This window comes from Eschrichtius robustus, chromosome 1 (assembly GCF_028021215.1).
Source record: "Eschrichtius robustus isolate mEscRob2 chromosome 1, mEscRob2.pri, whole genome shotgun sequence".
Taxonomy (NCBI): domain Eukaryota; kingdom Metazoa; phylum Chordata; class Mammalia; order Artiodactyla; family Eschrichtiidae; genus Eschrichtius; species Eschrichtius robustus.
The window spans coordinates 126,785,530-126,811,043 of record NC_090824.1 but is presented as its reverse complement, the minus strand read 5'-3'; the positions used below and the strand labels follow the sequence as shown (position 1 = coordinate 126,811,043).

Below are 25,514 nucleotides of genomic sequence, written 5' to 3'. Positions count from 1 at the left end.
GGTAGAACTCTCCACACACAGAAACTTAATCTCAAATCAAATGAGACTCTGGATAAGACAGCAAGAAGAGAGGTGCTCCAGAGTGGGAGAAGCACTCAAACACCATCCTGGCATTTCTACCCACCTCAAAATTTCAGCTGTGCTCCATATATAAAACACAAAGAAAACCACAGCTTTGTTTTGCATCTCTTCCATGGTGCCAAAGACAATAAACAAAATGAAGTTTCTTCCAAGAAGCTATTAAAAGGACCCAAAAGAGAGAAAGAAGTTTTAAAATATATTTTTAAAAAACAACATATAAATGTATTATCTGAAACGTAACCCCACTAAATTCAAGGTAAATAGAAAAAGACTGAGAAAACTTAGAACAAGTTAAAGTGCCCAAGCCAGTATTTGTGGACAGACGTGTGTGTGTGTGTGTGTGTGTGTGTGTGTATGTATTACACACGTTCAAACACAGTTTAAAGAATACTGCCAAGTGAATATCTGTGTCTGCATAACATAAGTTAAGAAACAGAACGTTACCAGTGTGGCACACCCCCTCCCTCCCCATAGTAAGTAACTACTATCTTTTTTTTTTTTTTTTTTTTTTTTTTGGCTGCTTTGGGTCTTAGGTGCAGCATGCGGGATCTTTGGTTGAGGCATGCAGGCTTCTCTCTAGTTGTGGCGCGCGGGCTTAGTTGCCCCACAGCATGTGGGATCTTAGTTCCCCGACCAGGGATCGAAACTTCGTCCCCTGTATTGGAAGGCAGATTCTTCACCACTGGACCACCAGGGAAGTCCCAGTAACTACTATCTTGCGTTAACCATTCCACTGCTTGTCTTTATAGTTTTACTACTTACGTATGTATTCCTCAGCAGTATATTGTTTCATTTTGCTTGATTTTAAACTTTCTGAAATCATACTCTATGTATTATACTCTGACTTGCTTCTTACTCAATGTGACATTCCCAAGATTCATCCATGTTGGCACATGTGGTATTGCCCAACTCCAAAAGGCTTCACTCACATTGTATTCTACACGAATGGTATGCCCTGGAGGCATGTGATGTGATGACACCGAACCTATCTTGCCCTAGAAATTCTACCCTGATGCTTATTTGTACTAGTCTTTGACATAAAAAAGTATTATTCCATATTAGTGGGTCACTCACTATCCACTTTTATTTTTTTGAACTAAACAAAACAACCTCTTTCCAAGGACGGAAAACCAAGAAATAACAAGGCTACTGTATTAACACCCTTTACCATGCAACTGATACTATCAGAATGCCAGAGCTGATATGCCAGAAAAGGGTTGAACTATAAAAACAGCATCCAGAAGAGACTAGCCAACAGTCACCTGATTCCCCGAGTCTGGGTTGGTGGTATCTAATAATGTGTAACTGCATAGTTAGGGAACAAGGCAAGGAGGCTGAAAGACTTTGATGTCCCATTCCTAATAGCAATCTTCCAAATATTAGGAAACAACCTAGATGTACTGGGGGTGGGCGGGGGGGAAACTCCCCACATGAGTCAGAAGAGCCACCTTCATACATGGAAGAAAGTCCAAAGTGAAGAGAGTTCCCAGGTATTACACCACCTTCACTGACCTGAGGTGGTAGGAGGCCAGGCACACCCCTATCTAAGAAGAGGTTAGGGTTTTCCACTCCTGCCTGAGAATCAAGCTTCCCTAGTTTTAAAGCTCTTTTTATAACTTTGTGATATCACGAAGATATTATAAACAATAAAATAGACCTGAAATGGCAAAAGTCTATTTTTAAAAATATCCCTCAGGTTTCACATTTTCCAACTTGTTCAGATAAAACAATGCTATTCCTGTGCAAATAGGTATTTTTACTAACTGAGACTTCCCAGCAAAATGTGGATACCTACTAAATAAACATTGAAACCTTTCATTCCCCACCCTCGAGCTCAACTGTTCAATACCTGGAAAAGAGAAGGTATCACTGATGACTTAGTGACTCCAATTGCTGCATTGATAGCTTCCACAACTGCCAGCATCTGGCAGAAATACATCATGTCAGCCACGGTGTGGAACGTGTCATAGAAGGACTCTATGGGACAAATACACATTAAGGGTAAATCAACCGGCAAATTCCAACAGAAGTATTTTGCAAACTAGATAACTCTTTACACGAAAGGAATTTTAGGAAAAGTATAATAAACATCCAGTCAGATTCAAGTTCACTATTCACCCCTCCATGGGCCTGAAGAGTAAATTCTACTGTTTACCAGAAAGTTAACACATAAACCCTGTATGCCCTTCTCAGTTTTAAAAGGCAAGAAGAGACACATACCTAGACTTCACTCAGTTATTATATGCTGAAAAATCTATGTATCAAGCACAATGATAATTCTTTTCAGATCCATTATCTCATTTAATTTAAAGCTAAAACTATATCACATATATCAACTGCAACCTAGCCTTTTAAAATCTCAAAAATTGTACAATCAAATAAATGCAGAAGTATAAAAGTACTGAATAAAATTTTCAAAAACCTTAATTGTATTTATATATTTAATCCTATTAATTCTTATTGAGAACCTATCCTAACTTAAAAATCTAAAATGAAAAAAGAACAAAAGTTTAGCAACAAGATTTTTCTCTGAAATATTACAGATTTCTAAGTGCATTAAAACAGAAATGAGGCTTCCCTGGTGGCGCAGTGGTTGAGGGTCTGCCTGCCAATGCAGGGGGCACGGGTTCGAGCCCTGGTCTGGGAAGATCCCACATGCCGTGGAGCCACTGGGCCCGTGAGCCACAATTGCTGAGCCTGTGCGTCTGGAGCCTGTGCTCCGCAGCAAGAGAGGCCGCGATAGTGAGGGGCCCGCGCACCGCGATGAAGAGTGGCCCCCGCTTGCCGCAACTAGAGAAAGCCCTCGCACAGAAACGGAGACCCAACACAGCCATAAATTAATAAATAAATAAAATTAAAAGACACAAAACCAAAACTGACTTTAAAAAAAAAAAAACAAACAGAAATGGTATAAACCTAAGAGTATGGAAAGTTTGAGTAAACCATAGTATATCTATTTCATGGAATATTACATAACAATTTAAATGACAGTTATTCCTTATGTGAGGACAACAAATGTGGTATCAATTTGGAGTGGTCCATAATTTAATATCCTTCACTTTTCATACTGATCCTCACTTGACATCCTGCATTCCTACATTCCTCTTTGCAGTGTTTCTCAACCAGGGCACCACTGACATTTTGGGCAAGACAGTTCTTTGTCCTGCACATTGTAGAAGGTTGTAGGATTCTTGCCTCTCTGCCTATTAAAGTAGTGCCTCTAAGAAATGGCAGAGTTAGGCACCTTACCAACAAAGATGACACTGCAGGCACCTCAAAAGAATACAGTTTAAACATCAAATGAATAAAACAAGCCCCTTGCAAAAACTAAAAAAACTCTCTAATATTTTCGCGAAAATGATCCACTTTACAATCCTGCTACAAAGTCAAACGCAAAAAAATGAAGAATGGTATATAGTGTTATTGCATAATTTTGCCGGAAAAATTCCACCAATGAGTAAGTTCAAAATTTGACCAATTCTTTTCTTTGAAGAAGTAACACAAAATTACAATTTAAATTTTTCTATATATAAGATAAAAAATTTATTCATAATTTTAAATGTCCCTTGTCAAGACAAAATCCCAATCAAATGTTTCTGTTGCCATTTACAATGAAATTCTGGTATCCTTTTTCAGGGGATTCACTTATTAATTTCTTGGACAAATTATCTTTGAAAAATGAGGTTCTCCATTACTTTGAACTAGAAAGTTGTGACTTAAGATTCGGCATATGGTAAATAAAAATAAGATCTTGCTGCTTTGCCTCTGATTTTATGGGAAATTCATCCTTGTTTCAACTCAGGAATAGAAATCTGATTTCTAAAATGACTGTTATAAAGAATATTAATAACATTAACACGCTTATAATACTGTTTTAAAAACAAGATGCAAAATTGTACACACAGTATGACTATAATTTTTAACTGCAGGAGAAAAAAAAGACTCAAAGGAAACATATGGAAATATTAACAGTGAAGGACAATGGCTTATTCACCTCCCCTTCCATCCCACCGCACCTCCTCTCTGGTTTTCTCCCATTTTCCAAATGTTCTTAAATCAGCCCAATTACTTTTATGATTTGAAAAAACTTTTTAAAAGTTCTAAAAGGCACTCATATGTTAATGGATATAGATTTAAATAGTGGTAGTATAAAATAGTATACTCTTTCTGGGCAGTATAAATCAGAATCCTTAAAAACAATCTGCCCCTAACACATTGTAAAGCAACTATACTCCAATAAAAATTCATTTAAAATAAATAAATAAATAAAATAAGATAAAATAAAAATAATCTGCCCTTTAATCTCGTAATTCCACTTTAGGAACTGTTCCTAAGAAAGTTATATGGGTTTAGAAAGATATACAACAAGGTGCCAAGAATCTGTTGCTCTGATAGATGGGATTATGGTGGAGCTTTTGTTTTGTTTTATTTAAGTCTTTAAGTAATTAACACATTTTAATAATTAGAAAATTTTTTTAATTTATTTAATAAAAAAGTATTAATAGAGAGACAAGAGTTTCTACATAAGCCTAAGAGTTTGCTATTTCCTTAGCATGAGAAGTTTAGCACATACATGTTTACGTGAAAAAAACAAGTACATGTGTAGAATTTGCCATTCACCAACATCCTTTATTCAAAAAGAGATAATTGCAAAGGGCAAACTATGACCCTGGGTACCAGGCCCAGGTCCTTATTATACCTTTGAGGACAGATAAGAGAAGAATTACACCAGCAGCTCCATTCCAGTAGGTGGTTTAGGATGGGGCTCAGAGCCAAAATAGAAATTACAAATCCAGGCAGCTTAAACACATGACCCAGATGACTTAGCAGCTTTTGGAGTGGATCACCTAACAGCTAGCAGGCTTGAACATTCAGAATCGATCCAACTATGTTAGGTTAAATAAATTATTTATGAATTTGAATGTACCTAGTCATTCCATGGGACTTGTGATAAATTCATACTAGTAAGAGCTACAGATCTGAGAACAACTGTCTGAGACTTCCTTTGTTTCTTTAAATAACTCATCTGTAGACCTCTGGTTACACATGAATGTAAGATACTAGGCATTTGGGAAGTTGTTCACTAGCCTGCTACTGTGCTTTGCAGAATTCCAAGGTATTAAGAAGGCTGGAAAAACAACGTGCACTTCTTTCGCAAGATTCTGGAGCTAACTGCAATTCACCTTTACAAAACTCAGATGGGAAAATTTAGGACTGAAAAGTAAAATAGTCTACAGGATTTTTTTCTCTTTTTAAATAGTTTATATTTCCCATTATGCTCATATTTTTCCTCATATTTACTTTATAAAATAAGGAAAAAACTTTAAATGATCCTTTCAAATCATTTGAAAATGGTGCCTTTTCTTCCAATCATTTCACATTTATTGGTTCAGTTTTTTTCTCCTTCTTATATTGGTGTGATCAAACTGGAAAAACAAATTTATATGTTACCTTTTTAGCCCATCATAATTATTCTTCCATATTATTATAACCTCTTTAAATACTTTATATTTGCTTTACAACATTCCACTGAGTGAACAATCTAAACCAATCCTTCATTGATGGACATTTAGGTAGTTTGTAATCTGTCACTAATATAAATAATGCCATAATGTGTATCTTTTTGAAAAAGCTTTTCTTGTAGTTTCAATTATTTCTTTAGAACATATTTCCAGAAGTGAAATAAACAAGTTCAAAGATATGAACAGTTAAGGTTCTCAATGCACCTTGCAAAATGATTTTCCCAAAGAGTTGCTGTACTTATGGACCCTCCCAGTAGCCACTGTTGTCTTTGTTTTAGCATATGTTGTCTTGAATTAGGTGTCTTCTACAACTTTGCAAAATTGATACATAAAAAATAATATTTTTCATTTCCTTCACCATTACTGAGCTAAACATTTTGTTGTGTGCTGAATGAGTTTTATTTCCTCTTATGAACTGCCTGTATATGACCCTTATTTATCTATTGGGTGGAATTTTCACATTTTAAGATCAATTTGTACAAGTTCTTTATATGTAAAAAAAACAACAACCCTTGCCGATATTTGTTGCAATTTTCCACCAACCCTCCATCCCCATTTTGCTCAACTCCATATGCTTTTAATCTTTAATGTTGTTTTGGCTGGATGTTTTTACATATATAGAAATTTAGGCATTTTATGTAGTCAAATACATTGACCTTTTTCTTCATGATTTCTTCTATCACTTTTAAGGTTAGAAACTCCTAACCCTCCACATGTGATTTTATAAAAATTTACTTTACCTTCTATTATGACTTAACTTTTTGATATATGGCTCCTAAATCCTTTGGGGGGATTTATTTTTGTATACAGTGTGAGAAGAGTCAAACAGATTATCTGCCTCCCAAACCTAACCAATTTTCCTTGGAAACATTTTCCATCTAATAAAAAAAAAAATGATTGGAAAATATTTTCCCTTCCACTGATTCATGATTCCTTTTTTTTATCATATCCATAATCTGGAGATATATATATATATATATATATATATATATATATATAAAATGTAAGACCTATTTCTGAGCCACTTAATCTGCTCTATTAATTAGTCTATTCTTATACTAGCACTACACTATTTTAATTACATTCTTTCATATCAGGTAGAGAAAGTCCTCTCCCATTACCCTTTCTTCCCTCAAATTTTATTATCTATTTATTGTTCACAATAAAATTTCAGAATACTTTAGATCACATTCTCAAAACTGTTCTGTTGTCATCTACTTTGGCCAGAATTCTGTTAAACATATAAATTAATTTAGCAAGAACTAATATCTTTTCTTTTAATGTAAATTTTTATTTATTTTATTTATTTATTTTTGGCTGAGTTGAGTCTTCATTGCTGTGCGTGGGCTTTCTCTAAGTTGCGGCGAGCGGGCGCTACTCTTCATTGCGGTGCGTGGGCTTCTCATTGCAGTGGCTTCTCTTGTTGCAGAGCACGGGCTCTAGGCGCACAGGCCTCAGTAGTTGTGGCACGGGGGCTCAGTAGTTGCAGCTCACGGGCTCTAGAGCACAGGCTCACTAGTTGTGGCACACGGGCTTAGCTGCTCTGTGGCATGTGGGATCTTCCCAGACCAGAGCTCGAACCTATGTCCCCTGCCTTGGCAGGCAGATTCTTAACCACTGCGCCACCAGGGAAGCCCCAAGAACTAATATCTTTATGATAGTCTTTTCATTCAGTTTTACAATAGTCCATTTAGTCTATTTAGGCTCCAAAGGGGTGAGATCCCTTAAGGACTTGTATAACTTTGACACTGTGAGTATCACATCAATTTATTTAGTTATAAATGAACTATCAAGCAGTGAATAAGAAAGGGATGTCAGCCCAAGATGTACCCCTGGCTAGCTGTGTGGATGTGGATCATTTCTTTGACCATCTCCAAGCCTGTTTTCTCACCTATTAAATGGACAGAACATCCAGTCTGCCTGTTTCACAAGGCCAAGGGAAGTGAAAGATGTGAACATACAATGAAAGGCATGAAGTGCTACACAAATATGGTGGGGGGGTAGGGGGTGGGAGTGGTGGTATTGTTAATACCAAAGGCAGAGACTGTTACTTTTGGTGAATAGGGGGCCAAACTACTGAAAAAAGAAAACTAGCCTTGAAATTTTGCACTTGCCTTTTCCCAAGATAAGGAACCGCACAGTCATGTTGACAAATATCCAGGAGAATCCCAAGAACTGCACTAGATTATACATGAACAGGTATCCTTTCTTCAAGCTTGCAAGAGCTGAAAAGCAAAGCAAGGTGGTAAGCTGTTAAAAGCAGTAGTCACAGCAGGAGATGTGTACGTGGGGCATACTCGGATGACTTCATCCCTCTTCACTACTTGGGTGCCCTAAGCTCCCCCAAAAATACCTGGCCCAGGTCTGCACCAACCTGGGCTCCTGGTCCCATAGAAAAACAGATAAGGAAAAATTATAAGGAACATTATAGTCCAAGGTATGTGTTCAGCAGTCTTTCCCCTCACAGCATTGAAGAGTAAGTATACAGACTTAACAAATCCAAGAGGGAAAAAGAAAAATTACTTCTGGCAAAGAATGACTGACTAGCTAAGGAGGCATTAAAAGGAAATAAAGCTATACTCAGCTCTTGCTCTTGTCATCTTAATATAATCTACAGTTTCTTCTTTTCCAGAATTTTTTTAGGTCATGTAGGTCAAACTAGCTCAAAGAGATAGAAACTGTAATTAAAAAATTCTGATATTTGCTCATATATCCATCTAAACAAGCATTAACTGAATACCTACAATATACAAGATACTGTGAGTAGCACTACTGAGATTCAAGGATGGTTAAGACATGATGCTGCCCTCAAAGAGTTTACAATCTAAAAACCATATTACAAGATTGAGAGTGATAGGTAATGTCTTGTGAAAATTTCAAGGTGAGAAAAATGACTTTAGGCTGGAGAAGCATGTATCAGGCAAGTCTGCATGGATGAGATGGTATCTTATCTGGGCTTTGAAAGATGGTAGAATGAGGATATAACCAAAGGAGGAAAATTACAAACCAAGAGGCAGGAAGGAGAATAAGGGACATTAATTTTGTCTGCAGCCTAAGAGTTTGTGAAGACAGAGCCAACTATGGAATTAAGGAAGGAGTAAGGAGCTTAGACAGAGTCATGGTTGAGTCAAAGGAGTAGGGCAAAGGAAAGGATAATTCTTGAGAAGAACTACAGAGTTCGGGTGTTGCTGCTACATATGTATTCCTACCTACATATTTTTGTAGCCACATTTCAATGTTGCTACAGAGATATTCTGCATAGACACTTGGTTGATGCTCAAATAATCACGATTAGTGTGGTCAATCAAAAATAGCCTTATCCTAAGGGGCCAAAAAAGTCAGACTTGTAGCAACATTTAACTAATTAAATTTTTTTACTTCAAAACTACAAAAATTTATTACACTTCCCCGTATAAAGAACTTCTTTCATCAGGAAACTTTACGAATTTAGATAAAACTGTTAAAGCTTTTTCTAAGATCCTCAAAAATCCATATATAAGAATTTTTACATATTTCAGAAGTTTATCCCTCTAAAACACCAAAAAGTTAATTCAAATCTCAAGGTGGCCTTTTTATGTTGTTATTCTTCACCTTCACTAATCCTCTCCCCTCCTCTGCTTTTCTAAAGCAGAAAATTCCTCTAAATTAGTGGTTATTCAATTTTTTTAAAAAGCAATAAAATGTCTTTTTCAAAGGAAACTTTATTCAGAACCCTAATACATAAAACACAAAAGCCAAGCTGCTCTGATTGAAGTAGACCTGCTTGCTTGGCCTATCCCTCCAAAGCATCTCTGGAAACCCCTGGGGTACCATGGAACATAGTTTGAAAACCACTGCTCTAAAACTTTCCCCTTTCCTACTTATGGCATGCCAAGTAAGTGCCACTAAAACTGAAAAAGTTCAATTTAGGACATACGAGAAACCCTTATTTTATTCTACTTTTCAGCATTAGTTTTGTATAGACCTGCATGGTCCTCCTACTAGAACGGAAGCTCTTTGAGCACAGGTGCTCTGATGGAGTCACTGGCTCCACATCTCAAGGGCCTAGTGCAATGCTTTCCATACACCACAAATTTAAGATAGCTGCTGAATTTAATCTACGATACCCAGACGATAATACACTTACAGAGCTTCTTGCTTGGGTAGAAACAGAAATAGAACTGGATTTTTAAAAGGTTAATGAACAGCAGGACTATACAGAATACTTTCCATCTTTAAGGTTGACAACCACAGCCATTATGATCTCAGCTGGGACAAAAACACCAGGCTGGAAGAAGTGCAATCATGGACCTATGCAGTAATCTCCACACCTCTGCAGGACTTGCTGCCACCTAGCACCCACCTATTAGGCCAGTCCAGGAGACTGAGGTTCTTCCATTCTGCTATACCAACCTTGGTGTACTCAGATGATGTTCGGCCCCCAACAGAAGGAAAACCTTAAAAGTAAGACTTTTGATGTGGGTGTGCACAGCTTAAGCATTGGACATTAAGGATTTCTCATAAACTCCCCTACACAATGCGAGCACTCCTGTCACATCACACTCATCTATACCCCCATCTCTGTCACAAGTTAATTGGTAACTACCACAGCAGCAAGGCCAACTTACTTTCAGGGGAGCCTTGGCTTTCAATTCTGAGTTTATTTAGGCGTTCTTCTTCCTAGAATTAGGACAGAAGTTTTCCAAGAACACAAGTTAGACTACTGTATAGCACAGGGAACTGCATTCAATATCCTGTGATAAACCGTAATGGAAAGGAATATGAAAAAGAATATATATATGTATAACTGAGTCACTTTACTATATAGCAGTAATTAGCACAACATTGTATTTCAACTATACTTCAATAAAAAATAAATTTAAAAAAAAAGAACACAAGTTAGAATTTCCAGATGCTTGCAGAAGTCCACATGCTGGATAAGTGATCTGGCTCCCTCATAGCCACCTCCTTGCTTCCTTGGGGAAAATGTCCTAGCTCATGGTGCCAAAAAGCCTGACTCCTGACTGGGTAGCACTGGTATCACAGAATGCCCATCCAATGCTCACAGAATTAAACCAATCAGCTGGCTTCCAAACTACAAAGTGGGCAGCCTTAAAATCCTGGAGCTGGAAAAGACATCCAGAAAATTTGTTATGGTTGTAGAAACAAAATGGAAATTTAAGGCGGGAAATAGATTGCTATTTTATTTTTAAGACCTCTATAATATAATTTTCCAGAAGCTAAAATCACATCTCCAACATCAGTGTGAACTTATACTAGGTTAATATAGATATAGATGGATATATATGGAAATATTTATAGATAAGTGTATATGCATGGGTTAGTATACACACATAGATTTCCTTGTTCTATCAGCTGAGAGGGCCTAAAAGCAATGACACCCCAGAGGCAATGAGCGCACCTAGCACCCAGATCTTGGTTTCCACTACCATTCTCCAATAAAAAGAACAGAGCAGGGAATATACAAGATAAACCTGGCGCAGCTTATAGTGCCAGAAATTAAGGATTAATTTCTTTAAAAAAAAAAAAAAAAAAGGCCCATGATGATGGAGCTGTGTCAAAGGGACGCAAGAGCCAACTGCAAGAGCTTCCAGTGGCCAAAGCTAGAACAATTTGAGCAACAAAATAAATAACATAGTATTGGATTATAACCCAAACTATAAAACAAATATTCATGAGTCCATACTGATATAAATATATGACTGAATAAATAAATGATACAGAACAGAAAAATCTCCCATGCAGAAGAATTCCAAATAAAGTATACAGATACTCCACCCTAAGAATGGGAAGTATAACTCCTGACTCCTTAAGTGTGGACTATGCATAGTGACTTCCTTCCAAAGAGAACAGTAAAGGAAGGAGAGGAGTAACATTACAGTAGAGAAACCTTACAGGGGAGAAACCTGCCAAAAATTACCTCAGCCAGATGATCAAGATTAATATCAACACTGATAGGTCATATTGATAGTACATATTCTTGATATGACATGATAAGAATGGCACTTTACCTCTGTGGGCTTCCTCCCCAAAACCCATCGCCCTAGGCTACTCATGAGAAGAACATCAAACAAATCCCAATTGAGGGACAGTCTACAAAATACATGACCAGTACTTTTATAAAACCACATCTCCAGGTCTTTCAGGGAATTTATAACTTTGTCCTTATTCTATCAGATTCTGATAGATATCTGAGGTGGCCCAAATAACTTGGGTTCCTCATGACTTCTGTCTAGATCCTAAGGTCCTTACTGACCTTGGCTCTGAGCTCCATTTCAGCATCAGACTCGTCCAGCCAACGATCAAAGTCAGGGGCCAAAAACAGTGGGCGCTTCTCCTGCTTGGTGAGTCTCTCCCACCACTGGCTCACCTTCTTCTGTACCGTGATGTTCACCTGCCTCTGGGTCAGTTTGTAAACCAGCTAGGAGAGAAAGCAAGAACGTGAGAATGCCCTCCCACATCCCCCGCTCCTTCCCCTGAAACTGTACAAACCACTGTGGCCATACAGAGAAGCTGCACTGTATACTTACTCCCCTTCCTTCTTTGTTCCTAAAAGTCCTGAAGCAAAGAAAACATCCAGACCAAGGCTGGTACAAGGAAGAACTGGTAAAAACAGCCATGTCTTTCTCTGGTTCCCCCCGTGAATGACACAGGAGGAAAGCGAGATAAGAAAGGCAGATAGTTCCTGGTTATCCTAGCAGAAACTGGCATGAACGTCCTACCAGATCTACATCATGCAAGGCACTACATCCAATCACCTTCTCAAGTGCACCATTACCTTCCAAATTTTCCTCCCATGAAGATGACTCAATTCAAATGGTCATTGGTTTCTGGCATTGTTTTAGAAAGGCCTGCCTCAAGGCCAGAACTGTACTGTATCAGTTACAACTTTTTCACAGGGAGTCTTTCACTACAGAGTCTTCTCAACTCAACTCAAATTCTTAGGGGCTGTTCCAGCTCATCATTCTTCTATATGGCTTCTCCCTTTGCCTCCAAAGCAAGCCCCAGACAGATTCTCTACCCCTTAAACCACTGCTGACTATTAAGAATCTCAGAGCTGGAAAGAACCATAGCGATCACTTAACCCAATCCTTCACGTAACACATGAGGAAACTGAAACTCAAAGAGGTGAGGAGAATTATTCACACCACTAATAAATGGCAGAGCCCGGATTCGACTCAGGTTCTCCAACTTTCCTCTTCCTCTGAAGCTAAAACCTGGGCTCTATTCCAAACAAAAGTATATTCTACTTTGGTTTATCTTCTTCTTCCCCAGAATCCTTGCTCCCCATTTCACAAAACTACGAGTATTTATTTCTTAAAATGTACAGGGAAGTGAGGAAGGAAAGAACATACCTCTGGCTTCACAAGGTCTAAGAACTCCAGGTGAAATTCATAAACATTGTCTCCTTTGGCACCATGCCCCTGAGCTATAAAGAAAGAAATGTGGGTTACTGTGAACTTGTGCAGAGCGAGGCCATTCAAATGTTAGCTTAGTGCAGTTCTTTCAGGGATATGCAAATATTAATGGGTCCTGCAAATGAGTGGGGGCTTGTGAGCAGAGCTACTCAACAGCTAGATAAGCTAAATCCTGGACAAAAGTTTATCTCCTTATGTCTTTCTGGTGAGCAGTTCCAGAGTATTTACTTAATCTTCGAATGCGGCCTCAATGATGCCCAGTACCAATAACAGGCAGGAAAAGGAATACAGAAAGCAAAGCCAAAGGTAACACATAGATATAAATTTAACTTTCACATTTACTTTGGCTCTGAATCCACAGCAGAGAAAAATCAAGTAGGTGTATTATCTTGACTGCGGTTAAGGAAAGCCACAGGGTACACAGAAATGCTGGACTGTCTCAAAGAAAGCTGTAAATTTAACACCTTCCAACCAGGGGTAGATGATGGAGCAGCTGACTTTTCCTTTAGCACATCCCAAATGGAACAAAAAAGAAAAATAACATTTTCTCAGCTCATTCCTGAGAGGACAAATGGAACTAGGAGGAAAGTCCTCAGGGTGACCATCATGCCATTCCTGTGCCTTGACATGGCTCCTTTCCCCAAAGCAAGCAGGTGCTATGCCTAGGAGCCAGTGACTGCGGGACGTCCCTGCCCTCTAACTCTCTCACTTGGTTCCCTCCTGCGATTATCTTTCTTCATCTGGTCATATGTGGTACGACTTGCCTAATATGTGCTACAGGTGGCTACCGTTCTCTAAGACCATAAATTCCTTAAGGTAGGACAGTCTATAAGCTTCACGTGGCAAGATACACTTTTATCATTTTAACTTCCTTTCAAATGTTTAGCTCCCCCTCAAAATCTGAGCTGCCACCACCACTGCTCTCACCTGGAAAAGTAGATTCAAAAGCCAGGTTGTGTTTCAGGCAAGTATATTAAGGTAGATGGAGTCTCATGTAAAGCAGAAACTCTTCAATCTCCCATAATCCCAGTCACTTACTAATGACATTCCAAGGAACCAGAACAGAGAGAGAGCAGGGAGAATCCCACCCTGTTATCACTGTTACCCTACTGGGTAACAATGAATCCAGACCTACCCTCTTAGGCACAGCAGAAAATTTGCTGGTGAACTGAGGAGGAAGGAGATGAAGGCAGATTCACAGAATCAAAGACTGTCAGAGCTGGAAAGCTTTTAGATGTCATCGAGAGTGCAGTGCTTATTAAACTGGTCTGTAAGTATATCAGGGAGCCACAAAGTCTCATTAAGAAAATTTCTATTTGGGGGGTTTTGTTATAATATTTTTAAAAAGAATCATATACTGGGTCATCTAGATGGCTACCTTATAATCAAGTACTACCGCAGGAGTTCAGTGTTTGCGACTGTGTTCACAGCTGCAATGGAGCTAAATACCACTTAAAGTGACCATATTTAATCCATAACACGTTTCTTAATCTAGGGTCTTTGGCCCTGGAGGATCCTGTGGACGTGTGTTCAGGTGTCCATGGATCCTCAAGTTTGAGAAACACAGATTATAACCCAATACCCTCCTTTTATAGGTCCAGAGAAGTGAATAAGTTGTCCAAGTGGTCGCAGATTTAGAGCTAGAAGATATAAATCTATTTTCTAGCCCATGATACCTTTTCTCTAGATCTACTGTCTCTCCCAGGGGAAAACAGGATATTAAACAAATTACTGACTTTTCTAATCATACATCGCAAAACATTCTAGCTTATCCCACAAGTATCAGAGTGGTGAGCATCAACAGAAAGTGAATAAAATAAACAGATAAAAATAAAAAGCAACCACCACTATGTCTCTTTAACTGTGTAGAGGACTGAGAACATTTGCCAGGATACTGACCTTTGAAATGCAGCACATTTTCAGTGATGCTGATGGCAGGATTCTGTGGAAAGAGACCAAGGATGCAAGAACGGCATTTTAATGAGAAAAATGGAATTAAAACCAGGCGCTTACTTCCCTCCATCCGTCTGCCTTGGGCACTCGACCTCCTGCCCTGTGCTTCCCCCAGGGAATATATTTGGTCATTTATCCACATCTCTGTGTAGGGTTTCTCTATGTCTATCTGTACCCATCTGAGATTGCAGGCTCCTGCAAGAAGGAACCTAAACTGCTCTGCTGTGCAGAACAATCAGATACTGAGTCAGTCCATTCTGCTCATGGTAAATGGTACATGGTGCCGTGTGAGGCGCTACGGAGGAATACACAGATCTCTAAGACTCAGTCCCTCAGCTGTGGAGGCAGAGAATCTAGTAGAACAGATGAGTCATTTCCTGTGAGAAGAAACGATATAGTATCAAGTAACATATGCTCAAGACCAAAAGAGTAGTAAAAAGCAGTTAAGTGTTACAGTCATTAAGAATAAAGTGAGCACAGTGGGAATAGAATGGTTGGGGACAGCCTCACCAAGAAGTGAGACCCATGCTGCAACATGAAAAATAAATTAATTCCTACAGGTTAAGGGAAGGGCTGCGGATTACAGGCGGTTGGATGAAAATGAAACATGCAGTGCTTCAGCCTCAGGCTCCACACTCTTAACCCCTATCCAAACCAAGACTAGAAGAGATGGAAATTCTCCAAATTGTTCATTTATTCCCAGAAGTTGCTACATGCCTTTTAGCAGCATAATTTAAAGTGAAACAACTGAACTCTTTTTTCAGTGGATGAGAAACCGTTTATCTCCTAACTCCCAGCTCAAAATTATAAGCAAGAAGCAGCCTGTTTCCAGTGCCACAGCTAGTTCATTCATTTTTCTCCTGTAGGCTCCACTCTCTGTGTTCCATCATGCATCAAAGGAAACCAACAAGACAGACAGAAGGTGAAGGGGGGGTTTATACTAAAAGGCAGTGGGAGCCTAGATGCTCTATTCATAGCCAAGAGCGTTAGGAAAAGGGGGAGCATGAAGGCTGGCTTGGGGGAGCATTTGAGCCAAGCTTTAGGTTAAGAACTTCCCCGGTGAGAGTACAGACTTCAGGCTGAGAAGCTTACCCAAAGGGGCTAACAATCTAGATGATCTTTTCTGTGCCAGGAAGATGGAATTACAGAACCTCATCAAAAAAGGCTACACTTTCAGGGGCATCGTTCCTCTATAAGGGAAACAGGGTTTTGGTGTGAATATTATCATGAAAGCTAGAGTTCTGGGAAGTCTTGGTGGTACACTTCCTACCTAAGTCACTTCTTGCCCCACTCTGTGTTCCCCATATCTTAATTCACTTGGAAGGAAAAAAGGAGTTTGGGGGGCCCAGTTTATTCTCCTCAGACATAGATGTGTGAAACCAAGGTTTAAGCATCTAGCCACAGCACAGGGCCTGGATTTCACTAAGCATTCTATAAGCCAGATTTCAGATGCTAACTCGTACCCAGCAGTACACTGGGCATGTCAGGTTCAGCTTCTCCAAAGGTGGTAGTAGTTAAGGAATACATTTCAGTAAAAAAAAAAGAAAGAAAGAAAGAAATAATATCAAGAGATTCCTTGTCCTCTTTGCCCATTTTCCCTCAATGGTAACATTTTACAAAACTATAGTATAATATCACAATCAGGATATTGACATTGATACAGTCAACCTATCTTGTTTGAATTTTCCCAGTTTGATTTGTATTCATTTGCGTGTGTCTGTGTAAGTTCTATACAATTTTATTACATGTATATGTTCGTCTACTCAACATCACAGTCAAGATACTGAACAGTTCCAGATCCCTTATGGTGCCCTTTTATAACCACACCCACCTCCTGCCCCCCTCTCTCAGCCCACAAACTGGTCTTCTTTATTTCTTTTTGACTATCATTATGGAGTTGTGGATTTCCTTTTTAATCCACTCTGCCAAAATCTAATATTATTCTTATTCTTTTTGGTGTTCAAATTGTCACAAATTTGGTCACAAATTGTCACAAATTTGAAATCCCTTCAAACCAGCTCCTGTATTATTCTGATATGACCTTGTAGCCTTTGAGGATGTTGTACTTTCTCTGGCACAGACCCGGAATAATTGGCCATTTCTTCAAGGGGCTTCATAGTTCCTCTACTGCGGAACTGTAATTTAGAAGCCATGATCTGGGCACATTGAGGTATACTCAATGCTCATCTTTAGTGTCTAGCTAGGACTTTAAAAAATCATGTTGTCATACCGAAATGCCCAATTTAAAATTATGGGACTTCCCTGGCGGTCCAGCGGTTAAGACTCCGTGCTTCCAACGCCGGGGATGCAGGTTCGATCCCTGGTCGGGGAACTAAGATCCCACAGGCCGCATGGTGCAGCCAAAAAATAAATTAAAAATTTACATTATAGGGTTTCTCCTTATCTTCTGTTATTTAATATTTGTATCTCCTTATGGTGACTATCTTGGTTCCTAATAACATTAACACATTTACTTCTTTGATCCTAAAGGTTTCAGAATTACATCAATATTTTTACTAACAATAAACCTATAAATAAAGTACAATATTTATTTGCAGTTCTTTTTGTCCTTAGAGTATATCTACTAAAGAACCAGAGTACTGTGTTCAAACGTTACTTGTACTAAGTTATTTATCTGTATGGTTATGTTATCAATTTGATATACAGTTAGGTCCTTTTGATTGTATTTAATTTCAAGATTTTTCATTTTATCCTTTTTTATTGAATTTTAGTTTTGAGTATGTAAAACATTTACATCATTCAAAAGTCAAACTTTACAGACAGGTATCTTCAGAAGTCCTATTTCCAAACCCATCCCCCTCCACCACATTCCCACCCACCACCCATAGGTAACCACTTCAGTGGCACCTGGTTTATCTTTCCTCTGTGTGTGTATATGTTTGGGAAAATAAATAAATATATTCAGACATTCTTTTTTTTTTTTTTTTAAAGATTTATTTATTGATTGATTGATTGATTGATTGCTATGTTGGGTCTTCGTTTCTGTGCGAGGGCTTTCTCTAGTTGCGGCGAGTGGGGGCCACTCTTCATCGCAGTGCGCGGGCCTCTCACTATCGTGGCCTCTCTTGTTGCGGAGCACAGGCTCCAGGCACGCAGGCTCAGTAGTTGTGGCTCACGGGCCTAGCTGCTCCGCGGCATGTGGGAATCTTCCCAGACCAGGGCGCGAACCCGTGTCCCCTGCATTGGCAGGCAGATTCTCAACCACTGCGCCACCAGGGAAGCCCCTATTCAGACATTCTTATTTCCCCTTCTTTCTACACAAAAGATAGCACAGAATATACATTCTTAGGCACCTTGCTTTTTTCACCTAAATCAATCCTTACCAGTTCATAGAGATCTCACTCATTCTTTTTGGGTGTATATGACAGTACCTATTCTCTTTAATCCCCTTTTTGGATCCAAATTCTACTTATACTTAAAAACACAGCTCAAGGTCCACATCCTTGGCCATAGTGATCTCTCTATTCTCTGAACTCCAAGACCACTGATTTCTTTGCTCATCCCTTCCCTCCACCAAGAAAAACTTCTTAAAAAGTTATCTACAATCATCTGTTCTTCCCTACCACAAATACTCTGAAATCTACTCTGATCTAGCCTCCATCCTCACCACTCCACTGAAACTGTTATTACCAAGATCATCAATAACCTCCACATTGCCAAATCCAATAGACACACAATCTCGTCTTATTCAACCTCTAAGCAGCACTGGACACAGCGGACCACACCCCACTGAAATATCCCTCTTTCCTGGCTTCGAGGACACTACAGGACACTGCATTGGATTTTATGCCTCATAGGCTACTCCTTCTCAACCTCCTCGGCTGGTGCTTTCAGCTCAGCTCAACTTCTAAATGTTTAAGTGTCTCAGGACGCAGTCCTGGGCTGCTTCTTATCTCCATCAGTTTTTGTGGGTTTTTTTGTTTTTATTTAGGCTGCACTGGGTCTTAGTTGCGGCATGCAGGATCTTCATTGTGGCATGTGGACTCTTTGTTGCAGCATGCAGACTTCTTAGCTGCAGCATGCATGCGGGATCCAGTTCCCTGACCAGGGATCGAACCCAGGCCCCCTGCATTGGGAGCGCAGAGTCTAACCCACTGGACCGCCAGGGAAGTCCCTCTCTTATCAGTTTTTAATATCTATCAGTTTTCTGACATAAATTGGCATCTTGGGCCAAACTGAACCCACAATATTTTATATGGCCTACAGAGAATATTTTTTATTTATTAATTTTTAATTTTAATTCACCACAAAGTACTTTGCACCTTGGAATTTTGCAGTAGCTGTTCCCTCTCCCTATAATATTCAGTCCCCATAATTTTGCACGGCTTCTTAACATTTAGATATCTGCTCAAATGTCACCTCCTCCAAGAGACCTTCCCTGACTACCCAATCTGAAATAGTTCGCGTGATTCCTTCTCATATTTTTTTTCTTGCTTTACTTTCTTCATAACATTCATGGTTATCTGAAACTATCTGATGAATTTATCTGCTTCTATTGCCAGTCTTCCTGCACCGCCACCGCCACTGCCACTCAGTATATAAACTTCATGAGAGCAGGGACCTTGTCTGCCTTGCTCATGCCCAAGTCCCAGAGTCTAGGAGACTACTAAGCACACAGTAAGCATTTATATATTTATTGAATAAGTATAAAACTATGAGGTTTTTTCATTTTAAAAACTCTGGATTTTCAGCTTCTTCTTCAAAAATTAGAAGAATTAGATGCCAACCTCAGATCTGCATTCTTGAATGACAACAGCTGCCTCCTTAATATGAACCCTATCCTCTCCAATTAGCCACTTTCCTCACCCAGCTCATTTCACTAACATTCATTGAACACTCACTATAGGCCAATTATTTTTCAAAGTGTTCCACATTACTATCTCACACACATACAAAAACCCTATAAAATAGGTACTATTCATATAACAATTTTACATACAAGGAAACGGAGGCTTACAGAGATTATGTAACTAGTTTAGATGACAAAATCAGCAAGTGGCAAAACCAAGGCAAACAGCCCCAGGCTCCTAATCATGACATGTTTTGGGCATGATTTGGTAATCTCTGATCCATACTCTCTTCCTGGTGATCTCATCCTGCCTCAGGGGTTTAAATACTAAAACTTATTAATTGACAACTCCAAAATGAAATTAATATCTCATTAATTCTAAAATGTACATTTTTCTCAAATTTAATATCTCTAAAATCAGGATACTTATTAAAATTGACAGCAGCACCTTACACTTGCTTTGGCAAAGTAGCAACCATGACATGGTTGTCACTGTCTAGCATATGGGAGCTTGGCTGTTATTCCAGATGGCATGACTACACAGCTGCAACTCAATATTTCAGTCAATAAACCACTTAAAAGCCATTTAAGGAAGTAGTATGAGTCCTGGTTTGTGTCGCAAGAATGTGCCAGCATCAAAACTTATAAATAGGTACGGATGGCTTGAAAAAAAAATGAGATAACAGCAGAGCGTTCTTTCAGAAATGCTGCATTTAGTGCTCTTAATGGCACAGAGGATGATACTATATGGAAAAACATGGACAGTGACATCTCTGAGTAGAAATGTGATTCAGAAGAGTGGATTCTGTGACTTCCCTGGTGGTCCAGTGGGTAAGACTCTGAGCTCCCAATGAAGGGGGCCCAGGTTCAATCCCTGGCCGGGGAACTAGATCCCGCATGCATGCCACAACTAAGAAGTCCACATGAGGCAACTAAAGATCCTGCATGCCACAACTAAGACCTGGCGCAGCCAAAATAAACATTAAAAAAAAAAAAAAGTGGATTCTGAAATATGAAGATGGTTTAGGAACACCTCCACCAATTTTTTTGCTTATATTTTCATATTTATGTGTACAAGAGTGAGATTATATAGATAAAATGATAGATTTTATGATTTTTTTCTAATTTATTTATTTATTTTTGGCTGCATTGGGTCTTCATTGCTGCGCGCAGGCTTTCTCTAATTGCAGCAAGCAGGGGCTACTCTTCATTGCGGTGCACGGGCTTCTCATTGAGGTGGCTTCTCTTGTTGCAGAGCACGGGCTGTAGGCGCGCGGGCTTCAGTAGTTGTGGTGCATGGGCTTAGTTGCTCCATGGCATGTGAGATCTTCCCGGCCCAGGGCTCAACCCCATGTCCCCTGCATTGGCAGGCGGATTCTTAACCACTGCACCACCAGGGAAGCCCAACCACTATTCTAGAATTGGAGTTTATCATTCCCACTGTATTTCTTTACTCATGTACAACATGTTGGGTATTCATTACAATACAAACTTTTATTTTACATGTTACATAAATGGTTTCATATATATAATATGAATACATATAATTCTTCAACTTGCTTTTTATTTGATATATTTCTAAACTTTATCCATAGATACAGCTGGTTCTGTTTCATTTATTTTAGCTGTTGTACAGTGTGCTGTTGTATAAATATACCACAGTTTATCCATTCTCCTGTTGATAAGTACTGAGGTTGTTTTCAATTTTTTTTGCCATAATGAACATACTGTCTCCTTGGGCATATAAGGAAGAGCTCAGTGATATGTGCCACAAATATCTGCCTCAAGCTTGTCTTAAATCTGCCATCTTTTTTTTTATTTATGTTTTTGTGTCTTGTTTAACACATTCTTCCCTGTTCCAGTATCATAAAGACAGTCTCCTGTATTTTCTTTTAGTAGTTTTGCTTTATGCACTTAGTTCATTAGCCCACCTGAAACTGACTTCTGTGCACGGCATAAGGCAAGATCTTACTTTATCTTTTTGCCATTTAGATTACCAATTGTCCCAATACAATCTCCTGAATGGTTCATCCTTTCGCCTATTAATTTGTAAAGCCACCACTGTTGTTCAATACGTTTTCATATATGGATAAATCTGCTAACAGCCTCTATTCTGTTCTATTGCTCTTTGTGCTTCTCTCTCTCATCTAAGGTTTAGTATCACAACAATAATCCCTTACACTTGAATAGCACACTAGAATTCACAAAGCACTTTCAAATCCATTATCCAATTTAAGCCTCAAAACAGTCCTGTGAATTAGGTGTTATTATTCACATTTATTTGCATGAAAAGACTCAGGCTCATAAAGGTTAAGTGAATAATCCACGGACACCAGATATTAAGTGGAAGAGCAAGGACCCAATCTCATGCCTTCAGTTACCACTCTTTCCACCAGACTCTCTATTAGGTAAGGTCAAGAACAGTATCTTTCAAACAGCTCCCAAACAGAGCTATGCACGCTGCCCTCATATAACTGAAACAAACAAAAACCTTGATAAATGAACAAATGCTTTAACAACTATGGTTGTTGGCACAATCTGTCCTTCATGCTTATCCTGAAAACAAACTCTATTCTGAAAGTAACCCTGCCCTAGCCCCACTGTCTGCAGCTCCAAAGACAGAGGAGAGATGTGAAAACCTGATGGTTCTCTGTGTCTCAGAAAGGGAAAGGAGCAGTGCTGATGCCCCCAAACTGGAATTCAACATCCAAACTCACACATATGCTACGAAGAGCAGGGGGCGATAGAGAGCTATCCAACAACCCAGCACCTAGCTTAAGGGGAGACAAAAGTAGGTGCTCCACAAACGGTTTTCATTAAACAAGTAAACGAATTGCTTCATCCCAAGCCAGAATCATCAGTTTCACAAGCCCTGCAGAGAACAATTAATTGGGAAATTTTTAAAAAGGAGCAGCCCCTGACATTCAAAAGCTGGCCTGGCACTCACAGCTAGAACACTTTATTCTGCTATTGGACATAATCTCACAGAATACCTTGATAAAATGAGACAAAGGCCATTTCATAATTTTGTGTAAGCACAGATAAAAACATGGCACAATGCCACCACAAAATACCAGACACCCTTCTTCTCTTGGCCAAAATAAGTGACTGCCACTTCTCTACCAATTAGTTTTATTCTTGTTCTGGTCTCTCTTCCCTATATATAAGATTTATTCAGATACCCCACCACAGAATCGCCCGCTTTCTGACAGCATCTAATCTAAAGCGAATCCTTGCTTCCTTAGTCTGTCCCCCAATCACCAAAGTCCAAATTCTATAATCAATTTTGAGCAAACCCATGGAGTATGCTCGCCCTTGCTGATATGAGCAATAAACACAACTTGTTTAACTAGAGGTGTGTTCCTGGAGCTCTTTGGCTGTAGGGCATTGACACATACAACAAGTTGGACAATCTGAAAGTCTATGCCGTTCTCCTTCTGGGAAGTTCTCCCAGTCTCAGTTTGACAAGAATACTTCATCTTATTTCTGGAAGTCACCTCTAACTAACGAAAAGAGAGGTAACAAATTCCTTTAACACCAGGGACCTGGTTCAGTATTCAACTCCAACTCTACAAATAAACATACTCATGCACAAAACTTTTTGTTAGTATATAGTATGCTTCCTCCTAGATAGAATGCCATTGGAAAGCTGAGTCTGACTCATTTTTGTAAATCTGTAGTATTTCACACATGGTAGGGGGTTTCTTTTATGAATGGTATTAACATGTTACTTTAAAACTAATGGTAGTTGAAATGGATGCCTCAGAATTACAGATGGGAAATCCGAGAAAAACCAAAAACTCAATTGGGGAAAAAGATTTATTTTTTCTCAAAGAATAAAAAAAGGATTTCTCTCTCCAAAAGAAAATTCCATTTTTCCCTCCACCGTTACATTTCTTTAACTATAATATATTCCAAACACATACCTTTATGTTTTAAAATATACCAAATATGATTAACACATGTGTTCATGTTTCTTAACTAAAAGGTTTAGATCTTTCAGGAAAAATTTAAGTATGATGCATTCTTTCATTTGCCCAACTAATTTCCATTTTTTTCCACCAACACCACCCCACTTCCCCTAAAAACATCTTTTCTGTTTGTAGCTTCAAAAGTATCCCAGAATATTCCATCCTTATTACAACTAGAGAGGGCCTGAGTTTATTTAATTGGTCTACACAATGTTTAACTGAATACTTGAGAGATTGCCATGACACAAGTTCCGTACTTTTCTTATCGACTGATGGTTAGAATCCTCTCTAGAAGGACACTTTGATCCCCATCTACAAAGATTTTGTTTGTTTTTTCCTTTTTTATTAAAACACCCTGGAGCAGAGTAGAGGGACACAGAAAAGAACATTTATACATCCTCTGACGCAAAAGTATAATTCAGCCTGGTTTAACACATTAAATGACACAGCCTATTTAAAGGCATTCTGGTCAGTATCGTCCTAAGTTTCAATGGGAAAACAGGTTTATATTCCAGAAGAAAAGATTAAATTCAACAAATTCAAGTCCACACTCAATGAGCACCTACACCTTGCAAGACAGTATACCAGATGGGCTGACAGATCCCAACATAAACACCTGACTCTGAGGCAGAGAGAGTTAAGGGGAGTGAAGGAGGTTACAAAGTGCCATAGATGTCAAGGAGAGTAGGGAGTAAGAATGTAGAAAGAACACTCCAGACTGAAAACTCCAGTTCCTCAAAAACGGGAATCCTGGATGGTTTGGACCGAGACAAAGGGGTACACAGGTCCTGAGAGCTCCACCATTTAGGAGGCCTCAGCCTGTTCTTATGAGAGCCATGAGATCAAGCATAAATACTCAATGTAACTTAATTTTGTAGTTCTCTATGCAACTCAGCAAACCTGAGCTCACATCCTTAAGAACGGGGGTGGGGGGGGAGGAATCACTTCTTCGGGGTCTTATGGACTTTAGAACTAAAATTAACAAGAATTATTTCCATCACTTAATGGTTGGGAGGTGGGTGTGACCCCTCCAAGGCAGCGGCGGGCCTCGTGAAGGTCCGAGGGGACCCGCTGGACCTCTCAGGCCAGCGCTAGATGTCCAGCACGGCCCGGCAAGCCACTGTCACACTGCACCCCCGACCCAACGACATCCCACGCCTCGAAGAGCTTCGGCAAACACGAACTCCGACGGCCAGGCCTCCAGGGCCAGGCTCGGGCTCCACCAGGCCGCAGACTGCGAACAAAGAGGAGGCCCGGGACAGCCTCCGAGGCCCGCGCGGGGCTCACGCAGCACCCGAGGTACCTGAAGCCTTCAGGGGGTCGCGCCCAGGGTCTGCTTCCATGTGGGCCAGCTTTTGCTCGGGCCTGGATGCCGAGAGCGCACCGCGTCCTGGATCCCGTTGGCGCGCTACTGGCTCTCCGGTACACACCCGGACAAAGGGGACTGGGGTCCCAGCGGTTCCCAGGAGCCGAGACCCGCGCACGTCCCGCCGCCCTGCCTTTACCTGCACGTCACTCAGCTCCACGCGCAGATACAGCTCGCGGTGCCGCTGAGCCCAGTAGACGTGCGGCGTCAGCACCTGATTCTCCATGACCACACTGCCCAGGGCGCGGGGAGACTACGCTCACTGCCTCAGGCAGGTTGTGCGCGGCTGGAGCTGGCCGAACACAGGCCGCAAACCAGCTCGCTCCGGAGTGCCGGCAGCCCGCTGCCTCTACACGACCCACGCTCGCGGGCCGCGCCTGCGCAGTGGCGAGC

The 25,514-nt window shown here is 39.9% G+C and overlaps 1 protein-coding gene across 1 annotated transcript in view; it reads right to left on the bottom strand.

Annotated features, from left to right (window-relative positions):
- HACD3 (3-hydroxyacyl-CoA dehydratase 3) overlaps positions 1 to 25,514 on the bottom strand; it is a 32,606-nt gene extending 7,092 nt beyond the window's left edge. The window contains exons 1-8 of the mRNA XM_068553855.1: positions 25,261 to 25,514; positions 14,921 to 14,963; positions 12,959 to 13,032; positions 11,860 to 12,024; positions 10,211 to 10,262; positions 7,718 to 7,828; positions 1,931 to 2,058; positions 125 to 237 (exon numbers count right to left, since the gene is read on the bottom strand). Of these exons, the coding sequence (XP_068409956.1) occupies positions 125 to 237; positions 1,931 to 2,058; positions 7,718 to 7,828; positions 10,211 to 10,262; positions 11,860 to 12,024; positions 12,959 to 13,032; positions 14,921 to 14,963; positions 25,261 to 25,347 (773 nt within the window). The 5' untranslated portion in view covers positions 25,348 to 25,514. The remainder of the gene's footprint in view (positions 1 to 124; positions 238 to 1,930; positions 2,059 to 7,717; positions 7,829 to 10,210; positions 10,263 to 11,859; positions 12,025 to 12,958; positions 13,033 to 14,920; positions 14,964 to 25,260) is intronic.